General features: G+C 36.6%; 1 protein-coding gene across 1 annotated transcript; it reads right to left on the reverse strand.

Moving 5' to 3' along the window:
- Positions 1-1,194: 1,194 nt before the first annotated feature.
- On the reverse strand, positions 1,195-21,257 carry LOC149208129 (pentatricopeptide repeat-containing protein At4g13650-like). Its single transcript, XM_089398246.1, has 3 exons — positions 19,017-21,257; positions 7,346-7,415; positions 1,195-3,597 (listed from the first exon to the last, which is right to left on the reverse strand). Exons 1-3 carry the CDS (start codon positions 21,134-21,136, stop codon positions 1,417-1,419), a joined length of 4,371 nt encoding a protein of 1,456 aa, XP_089254372.1. The 5' UTR covers positions 21,137-21,257; the 3' UTR covers positions 1,195-1,416.
- Between the last annotated feature and the right edge of the window lie 1,241 nt (positions 21,258-22,498).

Consider the following 22,498-nt stretch of genomic DNA (forward strand, 5'->3'; position numbering starts at 1 on the left):
TATGCACACCTTTACAATTTACATAAATATAATCCCAAGAGTCAAAACTATGGTATTACACCCACATTTTCATTGGCTTGATCTGCAATCAATTACAGTTGCTCCTCTAGAGTATGACTCCTCAACCAAGAAGAAAGTGTGTTTGCATCCTCTATTTCACTAGACATATAGCATTTATTCATTTACTCTAATTTCTCTTGTTTTAGAAGCAAGTTCTTATTGCTCAACAACAACTACAAAGTGGGTTTCTATGTGTCCTAGATATAGTGTAAAACCTAGAATTTCACCATGCAAATTTCTCTTGTTTTAGAAGCAAGTTCTTATTGCTCAACAACAACTACAAAGTGGGTTTCTATGTGTCCTAGATATGGTGTAAAACCTAGAATTTCACCATGCAAGTTTTGATTCAGTGAAATATAACATATGTTTATAAAAAAAACAATCAAACCTGATACCTAATACCATGAAAAATATTAAAAACTTTGATTATTAAATCAATAAAATAATAATTTGCGTTAAAGATGGTAATTAAAAACATGTTTAATGTTGTTTATAACTATTTTTTTATAATTTTCAAAACAAAAATGATAAAACAAAAGTAGTAAATAAGTTTAACAATCAATTTAACTAACTCATAACATTGTACTGTTTAGATAAAAAATATATATATATTAAACATTATTCATAACACAGTTCAAAATATTTAAAAAGTAAACAAATACCTTACAGAAGACATCAGATCAATGAATTATCATATATTCAAGTATTATTGCCAAATATCATGTAGATTTGCTATCAATGCAATTGCCTTTTTCTATTCTTTCTATGCTCCCATGCTCATGTATGTCCATTTTCCATTTGCAGTAGTGATTACCAAATGAATGCATTTCAAAACAATTATATTAGGCTTATAGTCTCCATATATAAGCTTTTGTTGTATAGATCCCATATGTTAATAAAAGATTTAATGGTAAAATAATCAGCCCAAATGAATGCATTTCAAAACAATTATATTAGGCTTATAGTCTCCGTATATAAGCTTTTGTTGTATAGATCCCATATGTTAATAAAAGATTTAATGGTAAAATAATCAGCCCAGATGTTAGCTTAAATATGTTATAAAGATTTACGATATATGAAGTAGTATAATTTATCAATTATTTTATATAAGCCCAAGATTTACCAGATATGAAGTAATTATAATATATCAATTATATGATACAAGCCCAGGGTCCATATTAGTGTTGTAGTTTATAGACATGAGAATTATTCTTTATGCTCAGCACCAAAGCTTCACCCAACATAAGTCAACGGATGCCTGTCTTTGTACAGAAGTATTATACGTTTACAATGGAATAGTATGCAGAAAATAAAATTTGAAAGCATAAGCGTATTTGTTGCTGGGTTTAAGTAGCATCACCAGTAATCTCCACAAGAACACAATCCATTCTTAAAGTGGTGGAAACGATTTGTATCTCTAACAATAATCTCTCGTCCAACAATCTTCGAGATAGACTTAATGGCATTATGGCAGTCACTACAAATGCGAAGGTTCTTCATGATACGGATGTTGGTGCCTGGGCTGGTGTTGACAAGCCCAAAAGCAGTGGCCAGCTTCTCACTATGACTGCATAGCATGTTTTCCATCAGCTCCTCTTCCACTTCGTGCAGCACAAGATTTGTATTAGGCACATATCCTGCCTCCTTTATTTTCCCGTACAAAATTTCCAGAGTAGCATAAATCTTTTCAGATTGAGGATGGGCTCTGTCTCCCACGAGGAAGGTATGAACCATTCTATTTACATCAATAAAACTACATCCTGGTTGCTTCTTTACTTCTCTCTCTTTCATCACTGTCCTCCACTTTGTTGCATCCTCCCACCTGCCTGACTCAGCATAGATGTTTGACAGCAGTACATAATATCCAGCATTGTTTGGTTCTAATTCAAACAGGTGTTTTGCTGCTTGTTCTCCAAGCTTAATATTGCAGTGAATTCTACTGGCCCCCAGCAAGGCTCCCCACACAGCAGCATCAGGCTTTACTGGCATCTTTCTGATGATGTCATGTGCTTCTTCCAGATGCCCAGCACGTCCAAGAAGGTCAACCAAGCAGGTATAATGTTCCAGATTAGGTGTAAGACCATAATACGTCTCCATGCACTCAAAGTATTTACAGCCCTGAGCTACCAACCCTGCATGAGAGCAGGCAATCAAAACACTAACCAAGGTGCTATGATTTGGTTTTGTGCCTATCTGTTGCATCTGGGAAAACAGAGCAAGAGCATCTTCTCCATGTCCATGAATTCCATATCCCAAAATCATTGCATTCCATGAGACAACATTTCTACTTGGCATGTTATCAAAAACTTGTCGGGCAATACCTATATGCCCACATTTGGCATACATGTCTAAAAGCCCAGTACCCACAGCAACATGGGATTCAAATCCATTTCTTATTACATACCCATGAATCTGCTTACCTTGTTCTAGTGCCAATAACTCAGCACAGGCAGGCAGAACACTAGCCATGCTGATTGAACTGGGTGTTATTCTCTGGACTTGCATTTCATTAAAGAATGCCAATGCCTCATGGGGATAGCCATTCTGGGAATAACCAGCTATAATTGCATTCCATGACACAACATTTCGCTGAGGCATTCTTTCAAACCATTTGTAAGCAATTTCAACATTACCACATTTGGCATACATGTCTAAAAGCCCAGTGCCCACAATAACATCAGATTCAAATCCACTTCTGATTACATAACCATGGATCTGTTTACCATGTCGCATACCCAATAAATCAGTGCACAAACATAAAACACTAACCATGGTGGTTGAGTTGGGTTTTATGCCACGGACTTGCATTTCATTCAAGAATGCCAATGCTTCATATGGGTGGCTGTTCTGAGAATAACCTGCAATCATCGCATTCCATGACACAACATCTGGTTTAGTCATTCTGTCAAACACTTGTCGTGCATCCTCTAAACTCCCACATTTAACATACATCGAGGTCAGTGCAGTTCCCACAAAAACATCCGACTCAACTCCCTTTTCGATCACATCTTCATGAATTTTCCTGCCCGCTCGCAAATCGGATAGAATGCCACATGCATTGATTACAGAAATAAATACCAAATTGTCCGGCTCTATGCCTTCGCATCGCATTTCATGGTACATCCTGAGCGCTTTGCCGCAGGAACCGTTCTTTACATAACCTCTGATCATTTTGTCCCAGAACAAAATATTGCGTCGCTCCCATTTCTGTACATCCGTTTGTGTGCATTGGTTTTGGGTACCATAAGCGTTGGTACCTGTTGAAACTTCTATGTTCTTCTCCACTTTATTCTTCCATCGTTGTTTAACTGCTGCTGCAACAACAGTGGTAGTTGGAGCAGCACGATACCCATAAAAATAAAAGTAGAGATGATTGGAATTAGAATTCAAGTCTAATGGCAAATGCAGAGGCGTCTGCTTCTTGTATTTATGGCAGGAAACATTATTGGATGATGGGCATTGAGATAGGCCTAAAGAAGATGGGGGAAACGGCGACAGATTCATTCTGCAAAAGGGAAGGCCGGAGGAGGAGGACGCCTACCATAGCAGTTCACTAATTTCTCTGCAGTTCACTAAATTCGCTGCACCAACAACAACTTCGAGAGTTGGCATCTGGGCTTCGACAGTTTGAAAGTTTAATGTGAGTGTTTGTTGGGTACAAAATCGACGGTATAAACCAGATCGTTTTCGCCGGAATTTTGGATTAGTATTCCTCACCACATGTAAGAAATGAGAGTATATCCACTCGGTTCTTTTAAATTCTTTTTAAATTGATACAGCTTTTTTTAAGAAATAGTCTATAAACGCGACTTTTTGAAAGTTTTTTTGGCGGGTTTTTCCGGTCGAAATCCGGCAGGAATTTATTGGAATCGCAAGTTTGATAGCTAGTTTCTGCACAATGAAACTGTCTCAGGGGTTTTCGAGGGTGCTAAATCCAAATATGCAGTTAAAAAATCATTTTAATTGCAACAAATCAAGATTTAACCTCAATTTTTTCCGCCGATTCCGTCACCGAATCTCCAAAAAGTCGCATTATAGACAACTTTTTTTAACACTAATGATAATAATTCACTTGTGCAAATTAATGTTTTAATAATAATTTTGAAAATATGGAATTAATATTTTTTAATTAAAAAGCAAAATATTATTAATATAAATATATAATTTTTAATTATATTTTCTTTTAAATTTTTTAAAGTTTAAAATATTTAATAAAAATATATCATCTATGAATATAATGATGAGTGTGTGTTTTTTTAAATGAATAATGGTATCATCCTATATTTATAGATAATAATTAAAAACTATTTCTTTTTTTTTTAATTCAATACGAGATAATTATAAATTTTACCATTTTATTTTAATAATTTTAAATTTTCATAAAAAAATTATATTTAAAAGTAAAGTTTATAATTTTTATATCAATATTATTTGTTAGGGAATATTGTTACATTTTTCTTAATAAATAATTAAAATACATAGATTATTATATTTTTAGAAATAAGTGATGAAGATATATCTATCCATGGTATATATATATGTATATGGTATATAAGAGTTTATATATGCATGAAAATTAAGGTGTATAGATTATTATATTTTTAGAAATAAGTGATGAAGATATATATCAATTATAGTTTAGAGATTCTATTAATAGTGGTGGTATATATGCATGTGTTATATAAGAGTATATATACATGAAAATTAGTAAACTTATCAAATAACTTGGTTGAAGTGGATAATTCTCTAATAATTATTGGAGATTCTTCAATTATTATAAGATATATGATTACAAGATCAAAAGTCAAGGATCTCTTATTTAGAGCACTCATCCATCAAATAAGATCCTTATTAAGCAATAATCGTCAAGTGGAATGGTTTCATCTAAAAAGGCATAACAATAATGTTGTAGATCAAGCCAAGCATGCAATTGAGATTAGCAAGAAGGGGTGTTTAAGGATTAAGAACACATATTGTGTTCATCCTATTCCGTAATCAAGAACTTTAACTAAGTTTAAGGTTATGAAGGGCATGTGATAGACTTTTCCTCAAAATGCAACACACAGAGAGTCCATTATAATGTCACCCTCACACATGATACTAACATTTGGCTACAATTGAAACTATAATTCCACCTTTCATCTCCCATTTTGCACCTATGGGATAATGATCCCAGTATTAATGGGCGTACCCTAGCTTGATTTTTCTTCGACAAGGTCCCCTATCATCCAACAAATGCATTTTCCCTTTTGAATCACCCCAAGCTAGATTTCCCCTCTCGGGCTTTCTCTATGGTCATTTCTCTCTATATTAGTTCACTATTTCTCTATGCTTAGGTCTCATACTCCCATGGACTATAAGGACTTGTATGCCAGTCGTAGCTCCTTGGGTTGTCATGAATATGAAATCAAGGAAATAAAGCGATGTATTAGGAGGTCGAAGACCGTTTTCTCAACCTCGTAGGCAATTTGAGCTTAGATATAGTCAGAGGAACTCTTCTTCAAATCAACCACATATTGGACTCTTTGGAATACTTGGTGCAAGTCAAGGTGATGACTCTTCCTTCTTCAAAATCGTGGTTTTCCTCTCCGCCTTTGGGTAAGGACTTCTTAGTTTATGGCCCTCTACATTTTGTTGGCACTATCTCTAGCTAGGTGAATGAACAAGGATCGTAGACACTTGAAGATGAAGAGGCACCTTCCATATCATATCTTGGCCATAAGAAATATTCCTTTAGTTTGACAAAGTTTGTACCAAGTTTCAAATACAATTGCATGCACATAGTCATATCAAAATAGTATAGGCCTTCACAGACTCATCAGGTTGATGATAGGTGGAACCTATAACTTCTATATGATGATATACATATATGCGGAATATTTTTTCTATGTACCTTTCATGTGTTCTCTAGCCACATGTTTTTATTAATATAAATGCTTTTCAGCTTCTATTAAAATAATTAATAAAATTTAAAATTAATTTTTATGAGTAATATATTTTTTGTTAGTGAATTTATATATAAGTCATGAAATAATAGTTAAAATGGTTTATAAAAAGTTTAAATGAGATAGATTTATGATACATAAATTTTTAACTTGTACCTATAATTTAGTTTCCATTAAGGTTCCTAAGCCCTTGAAGTTGTCATGGAACACTAAGTATTACAACCCCATTATAAATATGATTTGGATCAAATGGTCATTTTCTAGCTAGGGTCATAGAGTGGAGCTCCCATGGTAACAATCATTGAGGAAGCAACACAATATCTCTCTTTAAATTGTTTGTAGATGTGGAGACATTGTAATCTCTTGTGACATACAACTCAAAAAGGATCAAAATTGCAACTTTGCAAACAAAAAGATTTGTGAAGAAGATAGATAGAATATCAAGGATACATCTTTCTCGTTCCCTCTTGTATAAGAATCGATATTGTTCTTTGAAAGACTCATATTGGTTAGTTCACTTGACTCTGGCCTTCTTTGGAAACCATTGAGACAAAGCACCCTGTATACTTACTTTTGTCAATTGAGTGTAGCTCGAGTGGTTGGGAGAAATTTTATGCTTCCCACTCAGGTTTAATTCTTGTATGTGATGATTTGAGCTCATCATGAGTATATCTTTGTAATGGTTTTAGGTCTCATTGTTTGAGAGTCCCTCGAGGACTGAAACATTTATATTCCTCATATGAAATATAAAGATATTTCTTCAAGGAAGAAAAAAAACCTGCATACATACTTTTGTGGACATTAGGATTCCATACCTTTCCCTTCAAGCTTAATGACAACAAAGAGCTAATCTTAATGTGTTAGGGTCCAACCCTAACCCCCTTATTTATGTAATAAGGTCATGCCTTATTTTGTAATAGAGCCCTGCTCTATTGGAGGTTGCCCCCTTGAAGAGGCAAGTGAACATTGCTTTCATCTCTAAATAATAAAATACATGTTGTTATTTCTCATTTTGTTTTATGTTCTGGGTTGTGTTTCTTCGTATATTTGGTATTCTGGCATCTTCTCGAAGGTCAAGAGCATAACAAGTGGTATCAGAGCGCTTTCCAAGGCGGTGGTATCTCCATTTCTAGCAGAATTTTTTTGGCTAGAGACGTGTCTCGGCGTCTTTAAACCACGGGATCTATCGTTGAGCGCATAAACCTGCGGATTTGGGGAGGCATGCATGCAGGAAATACAAGAGGTGGTCACGCTTGTTGGACTCCCTTGTAACCCCTGTGGGTACCCCTTTGAGTAGTAGCGCATTAGACAGAATCGTGCACAAACTGTCTTCCACGTACCCTTTGGGTATATCGGAAGCCCCCTAAGCTCACTTGAAACCTCGCCGTAGATAAACCGTCAGTCGTCTTGCTGCTACAGTACATCGAGAACAACACTCAGGGAGATTACTCGTGCGTATGATAGGGTAGTTGGGTAGTACGGCTAAGGGTACAGTTGATCCTCCTTAGTTAGTGCCCCAAAAGATTAGGCTGAGTACTACTGTTGGACCCTTATGTATATTGTGATCTGTAGCACCTAACACTCTTTGAGACCATAGTTCCCTCGTCTCTCTAAAGATCGCCCATCATCTTCTTTTCCAGATCAGATCTAGCAGTTGGGGTTTTATCGTCGCCGCAACAATCAGATCCACTAGTTCAGGGTCTACTGCCACAATACCATTAAGATCTAGCAGCCGGTGTTTTGTTGTTGTCACCGTCCAACTCACAGTCAGTGGTTGATGGTTTCGCAGACAGTCTGACCATTTGTGCAGGGAGGCTTGTGGCTCCTATACCCTGGTACGATTCTCGTAGGACATTGGGAAAGATTAACTTTTCTGGAAATTGGCTACTGCAGTATTGATAAGCGGGGAGTAAAACTCCTTTCAGAGTAAAAAAAGAAAAAAAAAAGTCTGAGGCCCTCTTGGGACGCTTATAAGAGGCTTATTAACCCATAAGAATCACAACGACGAGCTGAGTGAGGTGGTACCATTCACTTGTTAGCTTCAATTTTCGGGTGGTCCCAAATTTTTTCATAGTGACCTGGATCTATGTATGGTAGAAACCAGAGCTCAAGCCATGGCCAATGAGAAGATGGAGACCATTGAAAAACGGTTGGAGGCTTTAACAGTGCAGATCGAGACATTAACAGACACAGTCAAAAAGGGCAAGTTGGCGTTACAATCGGAGGCATATGCTTTTAATGAAGACCATGAAGGAGAATCTAGCCATCATCTTCACTTCCATGGAAATCACCAACATTCCCACCCTTGACCACCCAAGCTGGACATGTACAAATTTGATGGCTCTAATTCGACAATATGGCTATCACAAATGGACCAATATTTCACTCTGAATCACATCGTAGATGATGATACTAAGCTACGTGTGGGAGGCCTTTACTTGGACCAAGAAATATGGCAATGGTGGCAGTGGCATCAATAATTCTACCCAAGGACAATTACTTGGCACAGGGGTTCACAAAATCCATTTGTGACCGCTTTGACCGTGAATCTAATTTTTTGGGTCATCTTACTAAGCTCAGATAGACAGGCACAATAAACGATTATATTACAGCCTTTGATACATTAGCCTTCTGCACAGCAGGTCTGGGAGATGAATTCTACTTGGAATGTTTTATAAGTGGTCTCAAAGACACCATCCAAGCCCACGTCCAGATGCACCACCCAACCACATGGATGGAAGATTGCACAAAGGCTATCGAAGTGGAACGTGCTTTAGCGGCCCAGTCACCTCGTCCAAATTTCATAGCCAAGGGACGCCCCACCCAGGCTCAGGGCACTACCCAAACACTTAAGGTTCAAAAGGCATCCCCAGCAGAAATGGCTGAAAGACGAAAGCAAGGATTGTGTTACTACTGTGGGGACAAATACTCCCCAGGGCATAAATGTAAGGAACCCAAATTCTTTCAAATTGATGCTAATGATCACAGTTCATCTGAGGAAGCCCCACCCTTTGAGGGAACAGAGGAGGAAGATGAGGACAACCAGCAAGACAATGAGCTCCTAGCTACACTAGAAGAACCAGTTATCTCACTTCATGCTTTGGCAGGCATTTCTTCTCCCCAAACTCTCAAAATCAGAGGTTTTATTAAACATCGCCCTGTAGTAGTATTGATTGATAGTGGCAGCATGCATAACTTTATCCATCAGAGAGTCACAAAAGCTGTGCATTGTTTTGTTAGAGCAGTCTCTAATTTCCAGGTCCAGATTGTTGATGGGGGGACAATGAAATGTGAAGGCCGCTGTGAAAATATCAAACTTCAAATGGGAGATTACCACCTAAAGACCCACATGTTTGCCATCAACATGGGTGGTTGTGACATTGTCTTGGGTGTTGAATGGCTCCGCACACTAGGCCCAATCACAATGGATTTCCAGGAGTTATATATGAGCTTTAAGCAAAAGGACCACACGCATACCCTTTGCGGACTCCAGGCAGGTACTCTTATCATCAGCTCGCATCGAATGGAAAAGTTGTTAAAAAAGGGCCATCATGGAGTTATCGCCCAATTTAATGCCATCCAGGCCATCGAGCCCACTACTCTTCATATTCATCCTAAGATGCAACAAGTCTTAAACAACCACCCGCAGGTCTTTGACAAACCTCATGAGCTTCCACCCTCTAGAGGGAAACATGGTCATAACATCACTTTGGTCCCAGGGGTACAACCACCAAATGTGCGCCCATATAGATACTCTTTCGCCCAAAAGAATGAAATTGAAAAAATCATCAAGGAACTCCCAGAAGCCGGTGTCATTCGTCCTAGCATCAGTCCTTATTCATCACCTGTGGTCATGGTGCTTAAGAAAGATGGGGAATGACGCATGTGTCCAGACTTCAGGGCCCTCAACAAGCTTATGGTCAAAGATAATTTCCCCATCCCGGTTGTTGATGATTTGATGGATGAACTAAATGGTGCTCAATTCTTTACTAAGCTAGTTCTTCGCTCGGGCTATCACCAAATACGCATGAAAGAAGTAGACATTCCCAAGACTGCTTTCCGAACTCATGAAGGCCATCATGAATTCATGGTCATGCCATTTGGTCTCTGTAATGCCCCATCCACTTTTCAGAGCCTCATGAATCACCTGCTCAAACCATATCTCAAAAAAATTGTCCTCGTTTTCTTTGATGACATTCTCATCTACAGCCTCACCTGGGAAAAACATCTTCAGCATGTAGACTTGCTCTTGCAACTACTCTAGAAGCATAAATTATTTATCAAATTTTCCAAGTGCTCTTTTGGCATGAAAAAAGTTGAGTATTTGGGCCACATTGTGGGGCATGAAGGTATCAGGGTGGATCCCAAAAAGATCTAGGCAATGCAGGATTTGCCCCAACCAAAGACCTTGAAGAGTTTGAAAGGATTCTTGGGTCTCACTGGCTACTATTGCAAATTTCTCCACAATTATGGTCGCATTGCTAGACCCCTCACTCACCTTCTCAAGAAAAATTCATTCCTCTGGACTGATGAAGCACAACAGGCGTTTATAACTCTCAAACAGGCCATGTGTTCCACTCCCGTATTGGCACTACCCGACTTCACCAAATATTTTGTGATTGAATGTGATGCTTCAGGTACAGGTATTGGGACTATCTTAATGCAAGAAGGTCGACCCTTGGCCTTCACTAGCCAACAACTAAGTGGGAAACATCTAGGACAACCTACCTATGAGAAGGAGATGATGGCCATATTACATGCAGTGGATACATGGCAACCATACTTATTGAGGCGGCATTTCCAAATCCACACAAACCATCAAAACCTTAAATATTTTTTTGGAGCAACGACTATCCTTGCCACAGCAAAATAAATGGCTAGCCAACATGCTGGGATATGATTATGAGATAATTTACAAGAAAGGGCGCGAAAATTTCATAGCGGATGCTTTATCACGCCAATTTGAGGAGGACAACACCCTACTAGCAATCTATCTTCCCTTTCCAGATTGGATTGAAGAAGCCCGCAAGGAATGGTTTTCACATCCTTCTCTCTCCCAACTCATTAATATTTGCAAGCAAATCCTAATTCCACAGTGAGCTACTCTTGGAAGGATGATATTCTTCACTACAAGGATAGAGTAGTGATATCACCGACTTCCACCCTCAAAACGTGCATTTTGGCAGAGTTGCACTCATCTCCCACTGCAGGCCATGCAAGGTTTCAGAAGACTTGTGCTCGCACTCATCGTTCCTTCTTTTGGACAGGCATGAAAATTGACATTCTTACTTTTGTAGCTGAATCTGATGTGTGTCAGTGCCACAAAGGAGAAACAGTCAAGTACCCAAGCACTTTACAACCATTGCCCATCCCTGCCTCAATCTGGATGAATGTTTCTATGGATTTCATTACTGGTCTTCCGAAGTCAGGCAACAAGTCAGTCATCATGGTGGTTGTGGACATACTTTCTAAGTATGCTCATTTTTGCGCCCTACCCCACCCTTTTACCCCCACTTTGGTGGCTCAATCTTTCATGGACCAGATCTTCAAATTGCATGGCATGCCCACTTCCATTGTGTCTGATCGTGACCCAATCTTCACCAGTAAATTTTGGCAGGAACTTTTCAAGCTACAAGGCACCCAACTCCAACTAAGTACTTCCTATCATCCCCAAACTGATGGTCAAACTGAAGTAGTCAACAAATGTCTGGAGACCTACCTCAGGTGCTTCACTTCAGAAAAGCAACATCAATGGGTACAGTGGTTACCTTTAGCTAAATGGTGGTATAATACTAACTATCATGCCGCCACCAAGATGACTCCATATGAATCATTTTATGGTCAACTCCCCCCTTCACCTACTTCTTATATTGCTGGATTCTCTAAGGTGCAAGCAGTGGATCAAATCCTACAAAACCGTGCAACCATGCTAGCCCATCTCAAAGATAAACTCCATCAAGCTCGAAATCGCATGAAGCAATAGGCAGACCAACATCGTTCAGAGCGCACATTTCAAGAAGGGGATCAGGTATTCTTGAGGCTGCAACCATACAAGCAAACATCACTCAAATACAAGGGTCGTCAGAAATTATCTCCAAAATTCTACGAACCTTATCAAATACTTTAGCGCATTGGAGAAGTAGCCTACAAGCTAGCCTTGCCACCCACTGCAAAAATCCATCCAGTCTTCCATGTATCATGCCTCAAGAAAGTGGTGGGGAACAATTGTAGAATTCAAACCAGTCTACTTGAATTGGATGAATAAGGTTCAATCTGGCTCCAACCTGAACAGTCCTTGACATGAGAGAATGACATTTGCGCGGTCGTGCGATCAAGGAAGTCCTCGTCAAGTGGAAAGACACCTCTCCAGAAGATGCGACCTGGGAACCAGCGACTATTCTTCAGCAGTTTCCGCAGCTTCAGCCTTAAGGACAAGGTTGTTTTTATGGGGGAGGGCATGTTAGGGTCCAACCCTAACCCCCTTATTTATGTAATAGGGTCGTGCCTTATTTTGTAATCGAGCCCTGCTCTACTGGAGGTTGCCCCCTCGAAGAGGCAAGTGAACATTGCTTTCATCTCTGAATAATAAAATACATGCTGTTATTTCTCATTTTGTTCTGTGTTTTGGGTTGTGTTTCTTCGTATATTTGGTATTCTAGCATCTTGTCGCAGGTCAAGAGCATAACATAATGAGTGATCAATACTTTATGGAATATAAACTTCTTCACTTGCAAAATGGATAGTCATTAGATTTCAAACTAATGGATGATGTTCCATCTTCAACCCTAGTATGGGTTTATTTTCCTCACCTCCCTCTGATCTTATTTGAGATCAATATCTAGTTTCAACAACCAAAACCCTAGGAAAACTTGTTGGCAAAGATAAATTGAAATCTAACTAGTATACATGTGATTGAATCTAAGTTGAGGTGGAATTTTGTGAAGGGGTTGTTGAAACCAATTAAGCTCAATTTTGAAGGATAAGCACACACATGGGATATATTACAAGCAAATCATTTTCAAGTGCAACACTTTCCACAAATATGACCATTCACTAAATATTGCAAGAAGAACAAAAAAGCGAAAGCTTCACAACCTACTCTAGAAGCACTCCTCGTCAGAGTGAAGCACCAAGAAATAAGAAATTGTATATGGTAAATCATAATCAAGAGCCAACCACCCAAAATCATTTTCAGTGTCAAAGCTCTTAAATGCATTTTGGAGAACTGGTGGACATACTAAGAAACAACAAAAATACCACATCCTAATTATAGATAATCAACCCTTTGAGTTAAGAAAAAAATGTGTCCATCCCTAGACACAAAGATAGGTGTAAGAGGTGGGTGAGTTGTTCTCTTCGAAAGGAGTCATTCCACATGATAGCCCTTTGCTCCCTCTCACAAAACCTATTATTATAGAGAAAATTTCATTGATAAAAAAGAACATAGTTGGGCCATCCAACATTGATCCTCCATTACAAGATTTGAAGATCCTATACACTATTCAAGCTAAGACATGTTAAATTTACTTGAATGAGATGCATATGAACAATACACTTTGAAGATACAATGTAAGAAAATAAATAAAGAAAAGTGAGAGGAAGAGGCTAATTGTAACAAGTAGTTTGGAGTGCAAAATGCTTTATGCAACCTTTAGAGGCATAAGGAAACCCCTCAATCCAAGAAATCAAATTACTCTCATGGAATTGAACTATAGGGGGTTAGCAAGCAAACAGAAGATGGATAGTCTTAGGACTTTTATAAGAAGAAAACAATAGATAATTGTTTTCTGGCAAGAAACAAAACTTGAAGAAAGGCAATTCCAATAACTATATCCTAAATTTTGGAAGCAAAACCAAGGTGAATTAAGTAGTGTTAGAGAAGCCTTAAGAGGTATAGGCAGAATGTGAGATATAAGAACCCTAGACGTGTTGAACATCGACAAATCTCAACAATGGATGGTCATCCTAGTACAGGACAAGGTCATTGAACATTCCTATAGATCTTTATTATTTATGCCCAATAACTATGAGGAAAAGTTTTGTTGTTAGGACTCTCTCATAGAAGATGAATGTTATTCTGTAATACTAAAGTTTATTTAGATAGTATTTTCATGAAATAATAATAGATAGAGTTATTCTAGAGGATAGATATTTCCTATGAAAGAGAACACCTTATTACATTCTTGTTGTAGTGATTATCCATGCATAGTTGGTCAATGACATTTGGCATTTTGAGATAAGGATACCAAGGCTATGTATACAATGTGCCTCTCACCTATTAATAATTTTCTTTTCTTGATTAATAAAATTGTGTTTAAGGGCACTTGGTGAAATTAACATGGTATTAGAGCTATGGTGATGAGAATGACATAGTAATTTATGATTCAATCAACAAGGTTCCATAACTCAAACCTTAATTTATTTTCCGAATAAAGGAATGCCTTCAAGAAGGTATTTCTTTTGTTATTTATCATAATAATAATAATAAAAGTGTATTTAATTCTTAAATATTGAATACTAAGGTCATTATTTCTAAATCTACCTTCAAACAGTTTGGATTTTAGATCTACTCTACAATTAGTTCTATCAAAAAAAATTGTCGATATAGATCTATAACAATTGTTGTAGCAAGCCTCAAGGGTTAGGTCAAGTGACCATGAGCCAAATGTGAGACCTAATATTTCTCATGTGAAGTTGAGGAGGTCACAAGTATGAGTCTCTTGATCCTCTTGGGCTTAGGCTCCATAATCAAGGTCAACGATTTACCCCATTTACCAACCATGAATCATGGGAAATACTCAAAAAAAAATTGTTGCACTCCAAAAAAAAATACTCACAAACATCCGTAAACAAAATCTAGTTTTACAATATATCTCAATTTATTATATGAAAACACTAAAATAAAAATCTTCATGCGTTTTAAAACCAAGATTATATATCTATTTATCTATTACAAATCTTTAAAAATAAAAATAAGAATGGTGTGGATTTCATAAATCTATCCAGGAGCTGAAATCTTTGGCCAAAATACCCTTTGTTCTTAATCTTGATATAAACTCAATTGTTTGGCATGGATCTACTCAATTGGCCATCTATCTAGTAGATTTGGCATGGATCTAGTAGATCCCTCTAGCTGCTGCTTAGCAAAGAACAAAATCACCATTTCCTTGTTAAAAGATTGGCATAGGGCTCGACATTCGTGCCTCACCAATAACAAAGTTGGCAACACTTTGTTGCTTAAATTGCATCTGCAGAGTCAGGAATTGTTTGGTATTTCCCATTCAAATGTATTTTTCTCTGGATGCCATTGTATGGATATTTGTAGGGTTCTAACAGTTGAGACATGTCTTGTTGTTCTTATCGCAACTTGCTGAAAGTATTTTGAAGAAACTTGAAACACCATAGTGGATTTGCATGATCAGCTGAACGACAATGAATCAGATGTTCAGAATGTTTTTGACATGAAACCTATTAAAACGCTAGATGAGGATCCAATTGTTGCAGAATTTCTGACTGCATTGAAGCACAAGTATGGTGTTGGATTGGAATGCAAATCTGAGGACAATTATACCAACTCTATATTAACTGAATACAGTTATAATGCTCTTGATGGTGTCAGATTAGAGCCATTATGAAGGTGTGCAGATTATGAAGGTTCAAATGATCCTCAAAATCTGACGGGATTGACCAAAGCGATTATACCCAAAACCAGTGCAAGAGGGATTAGCATGATTCATTTTATTCCATTGGGTCTCTGAAAAAAACAATTAAGCAATTAAACCATCAGGATCGAGAAGGCAGGCTTTAACCCAAGTAAAAATTGCTGGAAAACTGACCATCAGTTAACTTTGCGGTGCTTAAGGCCGGATCTAGAATTCGCAGTGTTTCAAAAACAACAAACAACACAAAAAATCGATTGAAAAGCAAAAAATTCAGATTTCACTGAATTGAATCTTGGTAGAGATCACAGAGCAGAACTTAACCCTGGACGCCCTCCCATATCTGCAATCAACGATCGAGCAGACAACAGCCCTCATCGAATCTCTGGCATAACATCACTACGCTTCTCTTCAAAGTGACTTCAAATAGGTATCAACAGGTGATACGGTGCCATCTTAAGTTTTGGCCGTGCCCATCCATGGAGGATGGTAATTGTTTACTTCAAAGAATCATCAGTTTCAAGAAAGAGGAAAAACGAGAGAGTTTAAGTGGAGATTGTGATCTTGTAGTGGGCATTTTTAAAGTAGACTACTGAAAATGTCCCATGCTTTTTTTTGAAGTGGCCTGCAATAGGGGTTGTAAGAGAATTGCTATTGGAAAATAAATGGTTGTACTTACAGTCTTTACTAGTTCAAAGGGGAATTTTTATTTGCGAATTTTTTACTTTAAAAAGGGTAAAAATTCATTTTGGTCTGAAGATGATTATAGCATCAAATTTTGTAGTTTAATTACTTGTAATCTCAAATTGAAGGTTGACAAGAGTGGCTTATTTTATTGAAGCTATAAGAAGGTCAAGGCCAAATCCCTGTAGCTCTCTTTCTTGGTGGTTGTAGTGTCTTTTGTGCTTTATACTTTCTAAGCAACTTATCGTGTCTCAATTGGTAAACTTATTCACTGAATTGGATGTACCCAAGAACTATAAGGCTTAAGTCATCGCATGCAAAACAAATTAATTTATTAATTTTGTAGTGGTGATAAAGCTGCAATTAAGCTTATTTATGCTAAAGAATTAGCAAAATGGGAATTGAAAGATGAAAAGGCATTTTTTTTTTAACCAATGAAATGTTTGTACATATTGAAATTTCATTGTACATATTGAAAATGTAACTGATGCTTGGAATGCATGGCAAATTTAAAAAAAAAGCATTTGATATTCAACTTGATTAAAAAGGATCGATTTCCATACAAAGCTCCTTGGACAAAGATTGGTTGAAGGGGGAGATGCTTTGGAGTGCATCTCTAGTTTAGAAAATATCAAATGGGAAATACCAAAATGTGGATTTCACAATGTGGAAGAAAGTTTTATGGCCTAAGAGTAATGGATTACCACCCTCTTATAAACAATTTTTGAAAACTTCAGAAATTGCTAGTAAATTGGATAATCAAATTCCCTTAGTGACTTGATCTAATGAGACAAGACTTTTGGTTCACAGAAAAACTGGTAAGATATTTTCTTTACAAACTCAAAAGCAGAAATCTCAAGAGAAAGAGGCACTTACAATGAAAGTACAAGAAGAAGAGGAACATACAATGAAAGTTTTAGAGCAAGACGAAGATTCAACAATTCAAAAAATAAAGAGTATGGTTGTGGCCATGGTAAAAATCGAGGAAGAGGAGGAAACAATCAAAAGCAATAACATTTTAGAAGATCTTAATATTCTCCTAACAATGATAATCAATTAGGAAAAGGTAAAGATATGACTCAAGTATGGTGCAAAAGATGTATTCCAATTGAGCATGTCGCAGAAGAGTGTAGGACACAAAACAAAAATTTGAGCAAATTTTCAACTCTAAACAACATTTTCAGTCTAATGCGTGAACTTTAACTCAATATGCAAATAATCAAGAGGATGATTTTGAAATTAACAGTTAATCATGATATAGGCTTTGCAAATTCAGTCGCCATCAACACGTTGATGTGAAAATATTATGAAGATGATTGAATACTAAATATAGAGGCAACATGTGTCATAGAAAAATATTATTTTTATACATATCTTTGAATTATTTGGTAGACGATACAACCCATATTCCTTAAAGAAAAGGATCAGTCTACTTCTCTCTACAAAAAATTGATTAAGTATTACTTTAGTACGTTTTTTGTCATTAATCCTAATTAGAAAAGAGAGTCATCAAATTATTATGAAAGATGACTTCATCAAAATCAATTCAATAATGTACAACAGTAACGAAGGGTTCTGATCAAATACATCAAAATCATTTCGAAGTAAAATTAGACGTGCTGAGCTCTGCAATAGATGCGGTTCATTGATTTGGTTGGTTGTTGATCCAACGGTGCAGGTTTCATTGGCAGCTTGATCATGGTTCTGCAGGGACGTTTTGGCATCGGGGAAAAGAACTGGCAGGTGAGGTCAATTGGTCTGTCATCAAAAACTTGCTTCAATTTTCAATGTGACCAGAACATCCAAGTGAGGTTTCGTTCTATTATGACATGCTAACAATGGTCTTACGTTAACCAAAATAGTATCTAAAATTCATCATATTAATTACTGTTTTTGCCACATTGAGTGTATGAAAGAATATACAATCTTTTGATGAATAAACTATGTCCTTGTTGGGAACATTTGTATATAAAGGTGGCATCTGGATTGCCAACTTTTAACAACAGTTACAGGGATATCAGTAATGATAGTCTTCATTTACGCCCTCAGAAAGAAGTTGACAAGGCCAATTGTCTTGTGAATTACATTTTGGAATTCCAATGTCTCACTGAGGGAAAAATAAAAGTTATTAAACAAAACGGAGAAATTGAATCAACCATTATAAACAATGGAATATAATAATTAAATACAGAGTAGGATTTTTCACCTTACATAAAATGTGTTGATTTGCATTCAGACAAGTTTATTCGGTGCATCAATGTATTAGTCTTTAGACTTCAACACATAAGTTGCCTTTGTCACAGAGGAGAACAGAGAAGAGGGATTGCATTAACAGGTAAGAAAATGCATTCAGTTAGTTGGCATCTAAACGTCTAGAAACTAGAATTTCGAATTTTCTTATTATTTTGCTAAAATTTCTGCCTAGATTTACATATAATCATAAATGCGTACAACAGATAGGGTGCCACATCCCAATATTTAATTTTGGAATGACTGTCACACCCACACTAGAACCTTTGCTGATCCTGATCCTCACCTTTGTACAAAGACATTATACTCTACTTGAAAAAAGGAATAGTGTGCACATATTAGCTTCAAGGTATAAATATATTTGTTGCTGGATTCTTGAAGGTATAAATATATTTGTTGCTGGGCTCGATTACATTACCAGTAATCTCCACAAGAACATGATCCATCCTTAAAGTGGTGGAAACGGTTTGTATCTCTCACAATAATTTCTCGCCCAACAATCTTGGAGATGAACTTAGTGGCATTGTGGCAGTCACTACACACACGAAGGTTCTTCATTATACAAATCGGGTTACCCGGTCTTGTGTTGATGACCCCAAAAGCAATGGCCAACTTCTCACTATGACTGCATAGCACGTTTTCCTTCATCTCCTTCTCCAGATCGTGCAGCACAATATTTGTGTTAGGCACATATCCGGACTCCTTTATTTTTCCATACAAGGTTTCCAACGTTGCATAAATTTTCTCAGATTGAGGATGGGTTCTGTCTCCCACAAGGAATCTATGAACCTCTCTATTTACCTCAATCAAACTACATCCTGGTTGCTTCTTTACTTCTCTCTCTTTCATCATCGACCATAACTTTGTTGCATCCTCCCACCTGCCTGCCTCAGAATAGATGTTTGACAATAGTACATAAGATCCAGCATTGTTTGGTTCTAATTTCAAAACATGTTTTGCTGCTTCTTCTCCAATCTCAATATTACGGTGAATTCTGCAAGCCCCAAGCAAGGCCCCCCACACAGCAGCATCAGGCTCGATTGGTATCTTTTTGATAATGTCACGTGCTTCATCTAAATGCCCAGCACGTCCAAGAAGGTCAACCAAGCATGCATAATGATCCAGCTGAGGTTCAAGGCCATAATTTGATCTCATGCACTCAAAGTATTGCCAGCCCTTGTCTACTAACCCTGCATGAGAGCATGCAGTCAAAACACCAACTAAGGTGCTATGATTTGGCTTTATGCCTATCCCCTGCATTTGGGAAAAAAGAGCAAGAGCATCCTCACCATGTCCATGAAGTCCATATCCCAAAATCAATGCATTCCATGTGACAACATCTCGACTAGACATTTTGTCAAAAACTTGTCTAGCAATGCCTATAAGTCCACATTTGGCATACATGTCTAAAAGCCCAGTGCTCACAGAAATATGAGATTCAAATTCATGTCTTATTACATAACCATGTATCTGCTTACCTTGTTCCACAGCCAATAAAACTGCGCAAGCAGGCAGAATACTAACCATGGTGATTGAGTTAGGTTTTATGTGCATTTTTTGCATTTCATTTAAGTATGTCAATGCTTCATGGGGTTGGTTATTCTGGATATATCCAGCAATGATTGCATTCCATGACACAATATTTCGAGTAGGCATTCTTTCAAACCATTTCTGGGCAATGACAATATTCCCACATTTAGCATACATATCTACAAGTCCATTGCCAACAAAAATATTATGTTCAAATCCATTTCTTATTACATAACTATGAATCTGTTTACCTTGCTCCAGAGATAATAAATTTGCACAAGCAGGCAGGACACTAACCATGGTGAAAGAGTCAGGTTTTATGTCTTGAACTTGCATTTCATTGAAGAGTGCTAATGCTGCATGGGGATGGTTATTCTGGGAATAACCAGCAATCATTGCATTCCATGACACAAGATCTCGTTCAGGCATTCTGTCAAACACTTGATATGCAGTCTCTAAACTCCCACATTTGACATACATTGACAGAAGCGCGGTACCCACAAACACATCCGACTCAATTCCCCCTGCGATAATATCTTCGTGAATCTTCCTGCCTGTTTGGAGATCTGAGAGGCTACCACATGCATTAATAACAGAAATAAATACCAACTTGCCTGGCTGTATGCCTGCGCGTTGCATTTGATAATACAGCCTCAGCGCTTTATCGCAGAAGCCATTCTTTACATAATCTCTGATCATGTATTCCCATGACAAAGCATTGTGCTGTTGGTGTGTGTCGATTCGTTTGTATTGGCTGTGGTTGCCATATGCGTTAGCGCCTGCCGTAGAGTCTGTGTTTTCCTTCAGTTTATTCCTAACTGCTGCTGCAACAGCTGTTGGAGTGAAAGTCCGAGAATTCCCATAAAAATGAAAATAAAAATGATAAGAATTAGTATTCGAAGCTAAGGGTAAATGCGGATGTCTGTGATTATGATATCTATTGGAGGAAGTTTCACTGGGAGATGAGGCCACTGACAAATAATTTGGTGTGAACGGCGACAGATCCATCGTATAGAAGACAAACAGGTCAAGAGGAGGCCTAATACCGCCAGTCTTCACTCTGCGGCCAACATCTTTATCAGTCCGAAATCCACGCCTACAATCAAATTACTCGTAGACATGATGGATTATACAATCTATGCACTACTTAGTTTTGTTTATTACAATGTATTACTTCCATTAATTTGAAATGTATTAAGATTAGCGAAATTTTATTTTAAATTTAGATATCTGAAGTATAGAAATTAGATATTTTAAATTGCATTCTTTTTAATTATGTATTAATTTTTTTTATATTAAATGATAAATAAATTTATAAGATATAGATTAATTATATATATATATATATATATATGTTTTTTTTGGTTTTGTGAGGTGTTGGCTACCAAGGTCATAATTTTCCTTGTATGGCAAAATTGTGCCGTTTCACTTATCCAAAGGTCACAATTTCACCTACATCACAAAATTTTCCCCGAATCAATGAATAGAAATCCAACCCTAGAAGTCTTTAAATTTTGTTTGATGGTGGAAATGGTTTCAACACTGTTTTTATGGTGGAAATAGATTCAACGCCATAAAAAACCCTTGGGGCACCCAAAATCTTGAATTTTGATAGTTGTAACCAAGAGTTCAAAAGCTTATTCCAGATTTTTTCAAAATCCTATCCAAATTTCCATTTTTTCTACGCCTCTTTAGACTAGGACACACACACACATATATATAAAACATGGAGTTAATAACATTATTTGGAAAAAAAAAAAATTTATATGGTTACACTCAATTATCAATAAAGTTTTTTTTTTTTTCATTATCAATTAGTAAAAATTAATAATGTTATTGTGGAAAGAGTGTAGCTCCAGTTGTATGGCACACATTTGTCAAATTTTATGTCACACATTTGTTGTGGTAGTTTCAAATCTTTGAAGACATGATAAAATTTGGATTAATGTATTATATCTAGAAAAATAGAAGCAACCATATTAATTTATTAATATAAACTAGTATTTATTATTTTTCTCATTATAAATTAAATTAACTTTTTTTAAACCATTTGTAAAACCAATTCATAATAAAAATAATTTTTTATTATTAATATTGAAAAAATATTAATTAAATAAATCTTTATTACTATTATTATTGAAAAATAATAAAAATAATAAATTATTTTTAAAATTTGCAAGGTAAATTATTTTTCTTTTAAACTTTATCTAATATTTACGACTTTTCCTTGACATTAAATTTAAAAAGCACCATTCAATATAATTATATTTCTAAAAAAAAGTCAATGTTTGCAATAAAAAAGAAAATATGTATATAACCATTCATGAATAAATTAATACAAAACATAATGGATTATAATATAAGATTATT

This window comes from Pinus tabuliformis, chromosome 1_2 (assembly GCF_031772625.1).
Source record: "Pinus tabuliformis cultivar Carrire ecotype Pingquan chromosome 1_2, CPIR1, whole genome shotgun sequence".
NCBI lineage: Eukaryota > Viridiplantae > Streptophyta > Pinopsida > Pinales > Pinaceae > Pinus > Pinus tabuliformis.